Genomic DNA, 16,054 nt, shown 5'->3' on the forward strand with positions numbered 1-16,054 from the left:
TGCGCGTTTAACACTCGTACGGTTAAGGAAAACATCGTACGGAAACCGACATGACTTAGATCCAAAAAAGCCGACTTGTGCGTCAGGCACTCAAGATGGATAACTTTGCCTATTAGAAATGATCACGAAACAAATACAGACATCTGAGGCTATTGGTAAATTAATTTGATGTTCTTGGAAATCGAATCCAGAATCATATCAATACAATAATCAAAATAATGAAACTGCTAGCCTTGTTATTAAGACAGAATGTGCAACTGGAACAAATAAAATGTATTACACTGCATGCAAAACAATTAAAGAAATCTATTTATCTGAAGTTCCTGAAGATCGAATCCAAAATCGTATCAATCAAAATAATTCGCTGATATAAATGTAACACCGTATTGTATATGTCGACGTAAATATTTGCTCAGAAAGAGCAAAATAGGAATAATATTAATGATGCGGGCGTAACTCAACACAAATATAATGGAAATTTCCATGATTCATATTTGCAATCCCAATTTTATCTTATCTATGTTTTTCAAATGCGTATTTTACATTATGTCTATTCAAGGTATAGAGCAGTGTTGGCCTAGTTGCTTCAGCGTGCGACTCTCACATCTAAGGTTATAGTTTCGATCCCCGGCTGTGGACCAATGGACTTTATTTCTATGTGCGCTTTTAACATTCATTTAATCGGTAAAGAAATAAAATGGTTACCTTTGACATAAAAAAGTCGACGGCGTGTGTCAGGAATAGAAGGCTGATCGCTTGCCTATTAGAATGACAAGTGACCATAAAACAGATACAGAACCAGATATAGAAACAGATATAGAAATCTGAGATCCAATCCTAAAAACGTTGTAGGAGTTGTATTGCTATAGTATTATATATTGAAAGGTATAGACCATGACTTAATCATGAACAGCATTTTATTCCAGTTATTTCCAAACTGATACGACTTAGGAGCCTTCAAGAGAAAAGCGTACCTTAAAGGTCCGCAACATATTGGTAATCCTTCCGGTGTTGCAAATTTAAAGATGTGTTAAACGCCTCTTGTCCTAAAAAATAGCATGCAATACAGTCGATTCACGGTTGTATAATTTTAAATTAATTATAAATATTAACATCAGGTAAAGTGCATTTTGAATGTGTAATAAAAAAAAATTGTAATTGCCGGGCCTGTCAAAACTCACAATAACAACATATTCTTACAAAATGTACTACAATTGAAAAAAAAATTATTTGTATTGCTTCTCTTCAAGAGTATCTTAACCTAAGCTATACATAATAATTAGTATTTTAACAAATTACTTCAATTAACCCAATCAGTTTGATTGGGTTTATTTACAAAACGTGATGGACCAAAAAACATCTAAAATCTTTTCACTAAAATACCTACATTTTAACATACTAGACGTTGTCGTTAAAAATTCCCGTTTTCTCAAAATGGACATACATCATAAATTGTTACCTTGATAATATAAAAATCCCCGTAAAGCAGGAGGACATTCAAACGTTAAGTCAGTTCCTCCCCTCAACATCGTCAAGAGGGCCAAGGCGCGCTCTCTGACACGCGCGGTAATCTAATCTGCGACGCAACTTCATAAATCATACCATATATTAACACAAAAAGTGACGTTTGTCATACCATCAATTTCTTCGCTAATACCTTATACATGAAATAGAGAATCTAATATTCCTAAATAAAAATTATGAAATTAAATACTGCAAAAATCACTTTTAAATTTGTAAACTGTAAATTAAATATGGGTTGACAATTTAAACGAATTGATGGCGCTGGTCCAGTATTTATGTTTGAGCATCCTATTACTTAAAGTCGATGTTTACATTAACACACAATACACTGCATTGTTTGGGGACTCGCCAAAACCATAAAAAGTCACACTGTATGCAGGATTTTATCTCAACGGAACCCTTTTACTTGTGTTATCTCTGCGTCTCACTTATTACACCCTAGATGGCGCTAGCATATCACATTATTGTTATATAGGAGTCGTAGTTATTGATTTATTAATCTGTACAATAAAACATATTTTGTTATAAAATTTTCAATAATACTGCAAGAATACAAAACAAATTAAAAATAGTTTACGCTGTAGGTAGTTACGACGTGACCATATGGAGCTTTTGGTGAGACTTTTTTACCACTCACCCTAATGAAGGCCTTTGTACGCCGAAGAGCATCTCATAAAAACGGAAATTGTATGTAATTTGCTGATGCGCTCGGTATTAAATAACAACGTTTAACTTAATTTTCTCTTTATAATACCGTCTACTTTAATTTTAAAGCCGCAAGCTATTACAATAAAAGGTTTTTAAATGTATTTAATTATTCATAAATGTGTGTAGTACAATGCTTATAATATTAATAAAAAAATACACTTCAGATACGTAGAATATATCATTTTTATATGAAAAGTGCCGTGCTATTGAGTCCAGCGTTTACAAAAGTCTCATTTATTTTTCGCTACGAAATCCTATATGATTCTAAAGATCTTAGAATGTGATCATGATGTGATAACGTTATCAGAATCATCTATACCGGTCTAGCGTCCAATAAACATTTGAACAGTTTGCCAACTATCAATGCGAAGTTCGGAGGAGCTTGCCCACAGATATAAGATGTAATTGTCAGCTGACGGCTGTAAAGTTAGCGAGTCGCTTTATCGGCTATCGACTTTCTCAAACTACGTTCAAATCTTGGTTCTAACTTTTATACAACGATCGTAACTTAAGTGGGGAAAATTCGCACGATGTAAATAATGCATCTAACATTGCTATTGGCGTTTACGTGGACTAAAATTGTCACGTTGCGTGTAATCGCTCGATTTCGCCAAACACAATATTTTCATTAGTCGCTCGGAGGGGCTTGGAAAAAATGAGATTACTTTTTGAAGTGCTGCGCGATGATGCTTAGCGCTAACTCGATTTGTGCGCAATTCCGTCTCCTCCCGCCTTGCACAGACACATATTTCACCCTCGGATTAACTCGCTTATCTGAAAGCAGGGACCAGCCAAGCTTTAAGAAAACTGAAACTGGATGTCGCGTCTTTAAGTAAGATACACACACCTATGTTGCGATATTGTATAAAGGTTATATGTGCTTTTAAATCCTTTTAAGCTCTTCAAAAGCGATCCATACATAACAATTATTTTATTTTATTATTTATTAACAAAAGCTTGCCAACGCTCAGCCCACTGATACATTGGTACGTAAGAAAAATAAAACACTACATTTAATGTGACAAGCACTTAAACACAAAGAGGAAGAAATACATGGATTCATAAAAAATTAAAACTGTGAGGTGTTACTATGGATATCCAGACCTAGTTCCTTTATCGGAAGGTTCAATCTGGGTAACCTGAGTTTTGTCCAAAGCACGTTCTTCATAAATGAACGGAAAAATAGGATGATGGGATGCCTGTATCTGTAGGGTACAAGAAATTTAAAATTAATTAAAAAATTGTACGCAGTGTAATTTTTTTTGGTTTACGCGATTACATATAAATAACTTAGAGTAGTTAATAAACTTGTTATTATACAAATAATACTTACGTGAGACAAATTAATAATTCACCTTTGTCTTTAGCAAAACGAGCAATCAAACACGACCTGGTGCGTGCTGCATGAGATATTTGCAGACTACAATTTACTAATATTTTACGCTCTTGTTCCAAACGGTAGTATTAGTTTAATGTGATATTTTACATTATACGTATATTATTGAGGTCTTCTAGTTCAGCTGAGTACGCACAAAGAATCTTCGATATTTAATTAAAGAAGCGCTTTCGGCGATGTTTCTCCCTCAGTCCTCCCTTTGCCTAGCGGCCTAATGTCCCCTCTGACACCAGATTAAATTTTATTACAATTGAAACATATCCATTGGAAACTGAACAGCTGCCTTTGATACTTTATCTTACTAGATAATATTTTAATAATAAGAAAACAGAAATATAACAAGAATAGAAAATTAAGAATAAAGAAACAATCTCGTAGCCTGTAGCGCGTAGCAAAGACATCTACAAAGCATCTACAAACCAGAAATGATCCACCATGAATTTTTATTTGACTTTAGAAATTCAATATCGATACAAACTCTGGGCCTTAGATCTTCGTGTTTCGTGATTGTTTGTGTTTACTAATGGGCAAGTAGGATAACCTGCTATGCCCAACATGCGCCATGTTTTTGGTTCTAAGGTATTCAGGTTTCCTCACGATATTTTTATTCGACATACGAGTCTTAAATGCGCACGTAGAACGTCGAACCTACGACGAAGGGAGAGTTGCACGGTGAAACTATTAGGCCAACACAATGAGTTTTTGTGCGACATCAGCGCTACTATTGATAGAACTACATAGAACTTACATACGTCGCTCTAACTATTGAAAGATACAGAGTAAGGGCCAAGATGTTAAATAAGTTATTGTTCTACGTTGACCTACGTTGCTTTTATCTCACGACTCAGTTTCCTAGTATATTACATCGAGTGGGGCGTGCCCAGCGAGGGCCGTATACCGTGTGTTCCGAGAGCACTCTGCGCGGTGACAAGTGCACTACATGACACTACAGTACATTGCACTACACACTTACGTGAACACTATACAATTTACGTATTTTAAGCTATGTTGAGTTTAGCAGTACCGCGTCATCATCACCACTTGAACAGTATCCAACTGAACGATTTAGTAATGTTTTAAATTAATTTGATTTTCAGGGCCGCCTGGACCGCCTGGAAAGAGAGGGAAGAAAGGAAAGAAGGGTGATACTGGGGAACCTGGACCATCAGTATGTATTCCAGCAGTATATATTTATAGTCTGTTTTAGTTTTATTTACGTTCTATTGTTTTATTTTATTTTATTTTCAGGGGTTGATGGGAGCACCGGGCAAAAATGGATTTCCGGTATTATTATTTTTTTTACTTTTCTTCAGTTTTGAATTCTTCAAACTTAGCCAAGGGTTCTTCATGCACTTCTGTCTGAAATTACTTCAACTTAGAGTAATCTTTAATTCTGTCTTCTTTACCTTATCAAACCGACCGTTCTGTTTGACCGAATGAATCTGGTAAAATGGAACTGATAATATGTTATCTGTGCAATAGCAGATACTCAATTGTAGGCAGCTTCCTCTACAGTAGTCTATGGTAGAGGGAGTTATGAGTAGTCAGTAAATCGGTGTTCGGTTTCAGGGGAGCAAGGGCGAGAAAGGCGAACGCGGCTTCATGGTAAGCCCTCCCCCCCTTATCCCGCATACTCGCCCCATCCAGCCCTTTCAAACATTCGTAACTATTTCCCAAAATAACAGACTATGCCAGTATTCTGTACCTCTAAAGGAAAAGCGATTTTGTACCCAATTTGTATTTCATCAGTCAAGAAGTTGGGGTCACAGTTGCAATTGGTAGTGGAGAGATTACCGGCGTTGTCTTTAAAAGATGTAATCTCGTTATTTTGCGAATAGCTGAGAATGTAACCCGTAGCAAGACTGGTAGATCGTTTTACTAAAATACTAATATGTATTCATTTGGGTTTTTTCGCTAGTTTATAGAATTCCTCCAAATCCTTTGAAGTATCCATTCCATTGTCTTTTGGTGTAGATGTAGTTATAACAGTTTCATTGGTACATACTAATCTTGATTGTTTGGTGACCCTGTAGTGCAAAGCATGTCATCATAACCTGTGTGACCGTCCGATATTTGTTTCAATCACCGAGTTTTACATCAGCTTATTACTCAAGTAATAATAAAGATTCTAGGCTAAATAAAGTCTCCGGCCTTTTGAAAGCTGGTAAAGATAAGGGTTACAAATTTATAAAAGAAAATTTAATAATAAAAATTGATGCGAGTTCTGTAAACAAAAATTACCCACGCTCGTTTTGTTTTATTCTAAAATTTAATCTGCGATATCTTAAACAACTCGCCATAGTCTAAGAAGAAGCTAATGACGGCTTACGTTTACAAATATGTATTCAATAATATGATCCCTCTGGATGCATGTCTAAATAAACAGAAAAATGTATAGCTGTTTAATGAAATCTTTGGCAGCAGTGAAAGAATTCAATTTCTCCTATCTAAAATTAAAGGATTTTATGTGTACAAAATGATGTGATATGTTCGTTTATACTCAAGATATTTAATAGTTATGGTGCGGTAAAATCAATACATCGGCCAGTAATGTTTACAGAGTAGAGAGATGGGCAAAGATAAAAAATAAACAGACTTGACAACTCAAGTCTATGGAGCAAAAGGCGGGAAGTTTAAATATTAAAACATCATCAACAATATCTATCCAACTGTCATATTTTCTCAAAGTTAGTTTAATCTTAAATTGTATATTTCGAATAGGCTTTCCTTAAACTAAATTTGTGTGCCAATTATGTCGTTGAAGTATTTTTTAGCGAATATGAATGTTAGATACTTTGTGTTTATTGAAGTTTTGATTTATTTGAAGACACACAATCATTGGTGTAGTTGTCATTTGGTTCACTAACTATTACTAATTTTACATACTAACAGCTAAACGTTTTTAATCAAATAAATAATTCTTTGTTTTTTCCAGGGTCCAATAGGGTTAGATGGACCAAAGGGAGATCCGGTGAGTGTATAGCATACAGATGTAATAAACTTTTTATCAATAGTATAATCAATCTTCTATAGACACTTGGATATTTTTTAATACGCTGTCCTATAGCTGCGAGGTAGAAACATGATTACAATTTAACCATCAAGGTTTATCTATTAAAAGTATTTTGTATCTAAACAGACTAGCTATTTTATACTTGTATTGCTACAAAAGAAACCTTTTCATATACACAAGATAATAAAGCTTACTATCATTGTATGTTAGTTTGTAAATTTATTACGTTATAATATTGGTTAATGCATAAAGTAATTATGAGGATGTGGTTCTTGAATCCTAGTCAGATGAACGCTATTAGACTTCATAAAGAGTTTGAAAGTGGCTTAAGCGTGTAGCTATCAACCCGAAGTTCGTACTTTAATGGATTTAACTTTCTACCTAGCGCAGCCATAAGTTCTGTTACAAATAATAATGCATTTTTTTTTAAATAATGTAACATTAAAATTTATACTAACATATTATATTAAAGTCTCAGCAAAAAATATTGTATTCGAAATTACCACCTTTGGTTTTTAATACAGGCCTTTAAGTTTTCACTGCCAAATTTCGCCACTGCTTGCTCCAAAAATGTTTAAGAGACTCAATGTCGCCGTGTCGTTTAGAGCAGGCCATGTCCTCTAAACTGACCATAATTTGAAGTCTAAAGGGTTGAAGTCTGGACTTCATGAGGGCCAGTCTTTGCCGTTCCGATAAAATAAAATATCATGAAGCCTGCATCTGGAGCGAAGCCCCCATGTAAGTTGCAGCACCACTGTTTATTTAATTATTAATTTTATCCTTTACCAGGGCCGACCCGGAGACAAAGGGCATAAAGGCGAACATGGCAGTCCAGGTTTTGATGTCTTTTCAGCAGTCAAGGTAAGACAATAATTTATAAAGGAATGTCTTACAAATCAAAACATTATTTACAAAGTAATTCCATAAAGTTAATAAGTTACATAAAATATTTTTCTTAATTAATTATTTATAGATGTAAGTGAATTGTTCCTATATACTAAGGTTCCTATCCTACTGATGAAACTTATGGACGATTATAGTTTATATTATAAATAATACTAGCAGATCCGATAAACGTTGTCCTATACACACATCTTACATACAAAAAAATATCGAATAATGTAAATCATTCTTGATTATTATTATTATTATTAAAAATATTATTATCATTATTCAAAATTTATGCAGAGGTTTCGTTATGGAGATTAATTACGAACACATGCTCAGATATATATAAATAACTTACCGACTGTAGTGCCACCTGCCTGGCTGATTTGTGAATCTAAGAATCCAGGGAGCCTCCCAAATGCATACAAAAGAACTCATTTCAGCGGTCCAGCCGTTTAAGAAGAGTTCACTGATCTACACACGTACCTACACACAGACCTACAGTAGAATTATATATATAAACGTTATAAGGGTAGTAAAAAAGTTTTCTTTGGCAATTGCAAATATACGTAATTTGTAAGCCAGCAATAAAGCAACGGAAAAGGTTTTATTAGAATTAAGGTTTTTTCACCTACTTGCCAAATAGATTGATGAACGATCATGAAACAGTTATAAAAACCTGAGGCCCAGACCTAAAACGGTTGTAGCGCCACTGATTTATTCTCTATTTTCTATATTAGATATAAATGAAATAGCTATTTACTATAGCCAGTTACTATTAACGGCCGGTTACAGGGCGTGAAACGCTCCGTGGACAACTATAAGATGAGCCCGTACACCACCGCAGAGATTATCGCTGTCAAGGTACAGCCCCCGAACAATCAGTGCTTTACAAATTATTTTGCGCTTATTTTGTAGGTTTAAACGGGTTACATTTATTTTGCAAATCACAACAATATAGCTCATAGCTTTCTTCTGTCACGTTATGACGGTTAGGCAGAAGGAAGGAATGATTTTAGTTTGGTGTCAAGTCGCGCACTAGTTTTACGAAACTCAACTTCTAATTAATCAGCTGAGTTTCCTATCTAGTGGGACGGCTGTGCATGTATTTGTGTATGTAGTTAGTGGTGTGCGTAGGGGCTGCAGGCGGCCGGACACAACATCTCCGCGCAGTCCATCATCCAACTTAAGGTGAGACTAAATAGCCATTGTTGTTATTATCTGTCCAAAATAACTACTAACAAAAACCTCTTCTGCACTAAATATACGCTCTTGTTATTAACTCAATAACAGATATTAACTTTTAAATACTAAACAAGCAAATGTCGAAATATTACAGATTACACTTGACGTTCTGTTAAGTGTTTGACATCACCAAGTTACTAATTAAAAAGTTTGAGAAAAAGACTGGGTATTAAGTATTACCTGTAATTCGCAGTTAGTATTACCTGTCTTATACCGTGATTGCCATACATTAAATAAAGAATAGGATAACTATGAAAATTACTCACATATGACAAACTAGAATGTTTGAAAAATATGTATAGCTCAAAGTAAAATCGAATAAACAACTTATTTAATAAAAAAAACTCAACGGACGGGGTCTCTTGTCTCTTACACAAGAGACTTCATTATAGGCTATATCTTAAATGTACTTTGATTTGCTGGAACTATGTATCATGGGATGCCGAACCACTGTTCCAGACTGCAAGACTGTTTTATTTCTCATTTGAAGTTGCTGAAGTATCCGTATACCATAGATTCTAGGAATCTATGAATTTCATTCAATTTCTTTTTAAACGGTGTAAATAACATTTTGGGTATTTGTAATAATTAAATTCTAAATGGGTTATCGTAATTATCATAAACAATGTCTCTCTTGATTTCGCTGCACGTTGCTTGCTTCAGTTTTATGCATGTTAGATTATGTGTCTATTAATATTTTGTGATTAATTATTGTATGTTTAATAAACTTATACTTTAACATTATTTATTAAATTACAATTTATTATTAATATAAACTAATATCTCTATTTACTTTGTTTAATTGAAACTAATTTGTAATAAGTAATTTAAAAAATCTTAACTTTCTTACGTACAGACTTTTAAAACTGTTGCTGTCATAATTGTATATAGGGTGAACCCGGAGAACCAGGGCCTCCAGGTGCACCTGGGCCGCCTGGATCTGACGGAATTGCAGGCGCCGAGGGCCGTCTTGGTCCTGTTGGAGCTCCCGGACCAGCAGGCCCCCTTGGACCGGCTGGACCCCCTGGCCCCATTGGACCTGTTGGACCTCCTGGACTTATAGGACATAAGGTATGACTATTAAATCTTACTGAAAGATATTTGTAACGCACATACATCATGTATCAGAAATAAAGATGTGACGCTTATTATACAAAATTATAAAAATATATTTTTCAAGTTTTATCATTTGTAAAAATTCAACAACGGTTTCATGTTCACCGGTCAATATATTATATCGTGATCCTTGAGATGCCGTCAATATTTATACATGTGTAAACGCGGCAGAAATAAATATTGAGCATATTGACATAAAATCTAGAGATTTTGTGATCTATCTCATCTGTCAATATTTATTGACTGTGTGTGCTTGTTGATTTGGATGGGCACTCAGAGTAAGATGTTGGATTACTGTTTTAAAAAAATAAACCTACCATATTATAAAACTTAGACAATACAGAAAGCCAAAACAGATAACATAGATTAACAATATATATGTAACAGAAACAGTATTTTACAGACAAATAATGAAAAAGAAAAAAGAACAATTGAAAGAAAACACGTTTTTACCGAATTGAAGCTATGTATTATTATAAACTGATGCGTGGTCACTGTGACGCACGCTGTAAAGCACGCGAAACGTCGTATAAGTTTATACTAATATATAGCTTCAATCCGAAAGTGATTTCTTTAAACGTGTAAAAGCTATGTTAACAAAAGACAATAATAAAAGAACAATTGTCAAATAAAGTTGCGATGTGTTTCAGGGAGATCGCGGTGACAAGGGCGAGCGCGGTTACACAACGACGCTGAAGGGCGACGCCTTCCCCACTGGAATCATCGAAGGACCACCTGGCCCCCCTGGACCTCCCGGTACACACTTAAAAATAAAACTTCAGGGGTCATCTTCAGAAATATTTGATAGTTCTGAAACCACTGACCATCACTGCACTCGGAGTTAAAATAACAACACGTTGCTGAAGCGGGCACAGAAGCTATAATATTAACATAGGGTTAACATTAATGCTTTAAATGGTGGCTTTGCTCTAGATAACAATTTAATGCCTAGTTGATTAGATTTTTTTATGATGATATTGAATCTGTAGAATAGCAAATTTGGTGTATCTTTTTGTAGCTGTATACTGAATGCAATGTAGTCCTGCGTGTGTGCGTGGTAGTGTATGTTAGTGTGTGTAGCGGGTTTTAGGTGGGGTGTGTAACTCAGGGTGTGTGTTGAAGGGGCTGAAGGAGCTCGCGGCGAGAGAGGAACGGCCGGCGCACCCGGACCGCCCGGAGAGCGTGGCGCTCGCGGAAAGCGCGGCAAACGGGTAACACACGAACACACAAACACCAAAACAACATAATACATAAATCGACAAGTTCTTTCAAAATTTGTTAAGAAATTCTTTATACATCAAAGTACTTGCTCTAATCAAGTCCAAGAAAACATATTTTATACTAACAGTAACATTTGCCACCTGCCCACTGGCTCTCTGCCCATCTCGCCCATTCTGCCCGCGTGAAGCACGACTTTCTACAGAAGGGTGTTTTCAACTATTTCTGTACTTGCGTTTGCCTTGATTTTGCTTTCGATCCGCTAAGGGTTAAACATTAGCATGTGATTGCATGGTTTCTGCATGACACTTGTGTAGCGTTTGGTATAGAACAGCGTAGACGCGTGCTTGTGTGGTGTGGACGTCAACATGGCTGGCCTTAATCATGTTAAGGTAAATAAGCGGTTTCTACAGTTCATAACAGAACGTGCTTTGTCTTCTGTGATCTTAATGTTATTGGTAAAATGTATTCATGTCTTCTGTTGGCACATTTTTCAGGTGTGGCTGGTACGGCGGGCCCTCGTGGTCCCCCAGGACTGGACGGACGGCCCGGTGATCCTGGTGTACCCGGACCCCCAGGAAAACCGGTAACTAATTTAATACTCCACATTAGTATGGGTTACACTATTTTAATATTAAAGGATATATATAATAATTTATCATTTTATTGAACTTGTAACCAAAACTATTACTGGCTAATACCCTAAGATTCATTAGGATTTCATATATTACGAAGAACGTAGTCAGTCCCAAAGTTCTGTCATAAATGGAAATATGATAAAAACAAAAGTACTGATCAGTTTTTAATGAGTGATTATTTTTTGTTTTAAAACAATTGTGAAACATTCAAAAATATAATGCAATAATCTATTGCAATTTTATAAATATAATTATAAAATCATGTTCGAAATTTAAAAATAATGGGCCAGTGACAGAACTTTGGGACCAACTACGGTAGTAGTAGTAGTGTTGGCCTAGTGGCTTCAGCGTGCGACTCTCATCCCTGAGGTCGTAGGTTCGATCCCCGGCTGTGCACCAATAGACTCTTTTTCCATGTGTGATGTGTAGATTAAACATTCGCTCGAACGGTGAAGGAAAACTTACTCCAAAAAACTTAGATTCAAAAATTCGACGGCGTGTGTCACGCACAGAAGACTTATCACCTACTTGCCTCTTAGATTACCAATGATCATGAAACAGAGATACAGAAATATGAGGCCAAGAACTAAAAAGGTTGTAGCGCAATTGATTTATTCATTTTACCTGTAGTACCACCATGATTTCTAACGAACTAACGAACGGTTAATATTGTAGTACTGTGTAGTTTCGTTTAGTCATTAATAATGTTATAATTTCCAGGGTGAAATAGGACCTAAAGGCGGAAAAGGTGACTACGGAGACATGGGATCACCGGGAATGCTTGGTGCACCTGGTTTGCCTGGACCGCCCGGATATCCTGGTCTCAAAGGGGAAAAAGGAGATAAAGGAGATTCGGTGAGACTTTTTCATTTGTTTTCATATTCACTTAAAAGTACAGCATAATTCTTAGTATGTTTTAAAACTTCTGAACAGATTTGCCTTATTAAATAACTGCAAATCCAACATGGAACCTAGTGATAGTTTTAAATAAAAAACGATTATACATTCAAAATGTATCGTCTCTTAATTGTAATAAATAAAAATTATATATTAATTGATTAATTTTACATTTTACATGTCATTTTGACGTTGTTGCTGGCTGCAGAAATACAGGAAACTACGTCGGAGACAAGTAACTATCAATTTTATATTTATTATTATTTAGTATTGTTGCCTTACTTTTGTAATTGGCCATCAGCCACATTTCATTACCTAAATGAACAGATTTTTCTTAGTTTTGTCTTTTTTAACATAGCTTTTACAAATTTAAAGAAAACACTTTTTTTCCGGATTGACATTCAACACCTTTTGTCTTCAGTCACCGTGACCACCCACGCTGTAAAGCACGCGAAACGTCGGAAAATTTTGAAAATTATGTAAAATAATTATAAGTTTATAATACATACATACATAGCTTCAATCCGGTAAAAAACTTGTTTCTTTAGAAGAATCTAATGTTAAGTGATACCGCCGCCCATAGACACATTCCCAGAAGGCTCGCAAATGCGTTGCCGATCTCTTAATAATTGGTACACTTTTTTCTTGAAAAAAAAGAGTTTTGAGAATTGGTTTGGAAATACTTCAGTGGGCAGCTGCCTCCAGAGACTCACTTATAGGAAAGTCTAGTAGAAACTTGGTAATTAATAAATTCTTTAAAAGTTTTTAGCTAAAAGACTTTAGAATCAAAAGAAATAGGAAATAGAAGAATCTAAGTTGTTAAACTGTTAATCTTTATGCCCACTGTTGAACTTGCAGGGCGACGGCACAGGATACGAGCTGTACGGACATGATATTGTAAGTATATTTCTATATATATTTAGTATATTTTAGTAAGTATATTTTATACCTAACTAGCTGACACATAATAAATAATTCAGTCCTGATAATAATGATTTCTTTTTCATATATCCGTATTAAAAAGAAAAATTACAATTGTGACAACAATAAGCCTTCCAATTTTATTTTAACGCAGTTAGATCAATGAGTAGGAAACCTCGTTAGGTTTCACACCATAGATCAGACAAGTGGTAATGTGTCCGTATCATGATTTCTTTAACAGACAAATAGATGAATGCTTATTATAAATGTTGTCTCAGCGCCCATTTTTAACTTTAACCTTTGTAGCGAGAGTGGAGTGGTAGCGTTCGGTTGGTGACGAGTGCGGAGCAACCACGGCGATCAGTTTGAAAACAGAAAACATGCTACCTCTTTAATTTTGGCCTTTGACTTAAGAGAACACCTTGTAAGATCCAAATAGTTCAAAAAAAAATCAGAAAGTACAACCACCGAATGTTAGAACCGAACCGATGTTAGAGATTTTTTCAGATGAAAATGGGATGGAAAATGTTTGTTTTAGTGATGAGTCACACTTGCACCTCGTAGGGTACGTCAATCGTCCAAATTGCCGTTACTGGTTTTCAAGCAAGCCGCACTAATACATTTTAGTTTACTGCAATTATATTATTACCAACACATTTTTTAAAAATAAATATATGCCTTCTAACCCAATCCTTTAATTACTTGGCCAACTGAGTTTTCAGCCACGTATATTACCAACTAGACAAGGAGACATGGTAAGGTGAATATAAATTAGTTCTAATTGAAGTGAAACTTCGTTATCGGCGTTGTAAAAAAAAATACCGTCACATTTTTCTGTTACGCGTCACATTACTCCGTTACGCGCCATCTTTTTCTTGTCCCTACCACGGTTATTTCGACGATATTCAAAGCCAATAATAAAATGATAGTAGAAATTATATTAAAATTAATCAAATTCACTAATAATAATCATAGTAGTAAAAAGGTAAAATGAAATAATTGTATTATTTGTATTCATGTAGATAATTTTTCGAAAAAGAAGGTCATAAAGAAGTTTGACTTCTTACGTGTGTACACTAGTACACGCACACCTTTTTGTTAAATAACTTGAATGAGGAACACACCGTACAAGAGGTATCTTGTTTATTTTAACCGGTAAACAGGAAACATTTTTGCTATAACGCCGGTTTCGAGTTGAAATAACTCGTAAATTATTTAAACATGACATCAAGCAATGTAAGTATGGAAGATTCCTCCAACCTGAAGGGACGAACATCGACCAGTCTAACCACTGACTGGCCCAAGGCCCAGTGGCTTAGGTCGAGAAGTTTTAGATATCCTTAGCGGTTGGAATTTTTAAGCCCATTGTGTGGCGTCATTGCAGAGTACTTGACATTTCATGCTGTTACTACACGATGTTTATGATGTTTAGTTATGGTTATGTATGATGTATGGTTATGGGTATGGTTTTAATATGCGTTAATAAAATGTTTCAGATGATGGGTCCTCCGGGAGCTCCAGGCCCAGCTGGCCCTCCTGGGGTCGCCGGGCCTCCCGGCATCAAGGGCGATAAAGGGGATCCTGGCATTCGGGGAAAATCGGTAATCTTAATTTCTGTGGCTCACTGTTTTACTCGCGTTATTTCGATCATAACGTCCTGTTATGTACTTATGTAACCTAAATATACTAAAATTGTTGTCTATAAAAAATATAGCAAAACCATCTGAATAGCGACACCATTATCAAAATACAAATGTTAAAAAGCAGTTTTTAAATAAAGAAACATATTTGTTGCTTTTCCGTTATATTAAAACAAACTTTATGTCTTTATTTAACGTTCATACTCAAAGAACATATCTCTTTTTTCTACCATACAATACGCAAATTTAATAAATAAACAAATGATTAGTTTACTTAACTTATACATATTGAAAGACTGTCGTATAGTTTCTTGCCAGTTCTTCTTGCCCGCTTGACTTGCGAACTGAGAAATGTAAATTTAGTATCAATTTAACATATTTTCTGTTAGTTCATTAGTGTACTTGTTTACCTATATGAATAAAGTTATTTTGAGTTAGAGTTTAAAAAATTATGCTCTTAGTAAGTGTAATTTACGTTTTTAAGGAAAATATCGTAATCTTGTATAGAAAGCCACCACCTGATACCTGGTATAATATCACGTTTAGTAAACATAGCGCGGACTGCTTCACAGTCAGTAACAATCTTAATGACCAGACCCGACGGTGTATACACAAAAACGACGCAAGGATTCCACGACCGCAAGAGTTTCAAGCTCATAACTATGATACATACTTTCTTCTTTACTTGTCACTCTACTAAAATATATAACACGTTACCATACATAATCGCTCTTTATTATTTAAAAATATCATTTTATTTTAAATATAGCACCGATACGGTTAATTATATAAATTTGATAACATTTGATATGCGAAGTTAATTAAATTAGTTAATCAAATGTTTCTTTCA

The 16,054-nt window shown here is 35.1% G+C and overlaps 1 protein-coding gene and 1 long non-coding RNA gene across 9 annotated transcripts in view; one reads left to right on the forward strand and one right to left on the reverse strand.

The window, feature by feature from the left end:
• LOC123711615 (collagen alpha chain CG42342) overlaps positions 1–16,054 on the forward strand; it is a 160,240-nt gene that overhangs the window by 136,609 nt on the left and 7,577 nt on the right. Inside the window, exons 2-14 of one of the 2 annotated variants that reach the window (XM_045664239.1) lie at positions 4,726–4,796; positions 4,877–4,912; positions 5,198–5,233; positions 6,564–6,599; positions 7,431–7,502; positions 8,325–8,393; positions 9,666–9,845; positions 10,541–10,646; positions 11,606–11,694; positions 12,467–12,601; positions 12,852–12,878; positions 13,493–13,540; positions 15,061–15,165. In XM_045664239.1, coding sequence (XP_045520195.1) covers positions 4,726–4,796; positions 4,877–4,912; positions 5,198–5,233; positions 6,564–6,599; positions 7,431–7,502; positions 8,325–8,393; positions 9,666–9,845; positions 10,541–10,646; positions 11,606–11,694; positions 12,467–12,601; positions 12,852–12,878; positions 13,493–13,540; positions 15,061–15,165 — 1,010 coding nt within the window. Of the gene's footprint in view, positions 1–4,725; positions 4,797–4,876; positions 4,913–5,197; positions 5,234–6,563; positions 6,600–7,430; positions 7,503–8,324; positions 8,394–8,666; positions 8,721–9,665; positions 9,846–10,540; positions 10,647–11,605; positions 11,695–12,466; positions 12,602–12,851; positions 12,879–13,492; positions 13,541–15,060; positions 15,166–16,054 lie in introns of both variants that reach the window. The other variant, XM_045664240.1, reaches the window with a different exon arrangement.
• LOC123711616 lies at positions 9,758–15,916 on the reverse strand. 7 transcript variants are annotated; one of them, XR_006753990.1, is made up of 3 exons: positions 15,730–15,916; positions 15,484–15,548; positions 9,758–9,813 (listed from the first exon to the last, which is right to left on the reverse strand). It is a non-coding gene; the product is annotated as an uncharacterized LOC123711616 (long non-coding RNA). The 7 variants fall into 7 exon arrangements; XR_006753988.1 differs by having other exon boundaries at positions 9,758–9,822; XR_006753989.1 differs by having other exon boundaries at positions 9,758–9,825.

Source organism: Pieris brassicae, chromosome 7 (genome assembly GCF_905147105.1).
Source record: "Pieris brassicae chromosome 7, ilPieBrab1.1, whole genome shotgun sequence".
Lineage (NCBI taxonomy): Eukaryota > Metazoa > Arthropoda > Insecta > Lepidoptera > Pieridae > Pieris > Pieris brassicae.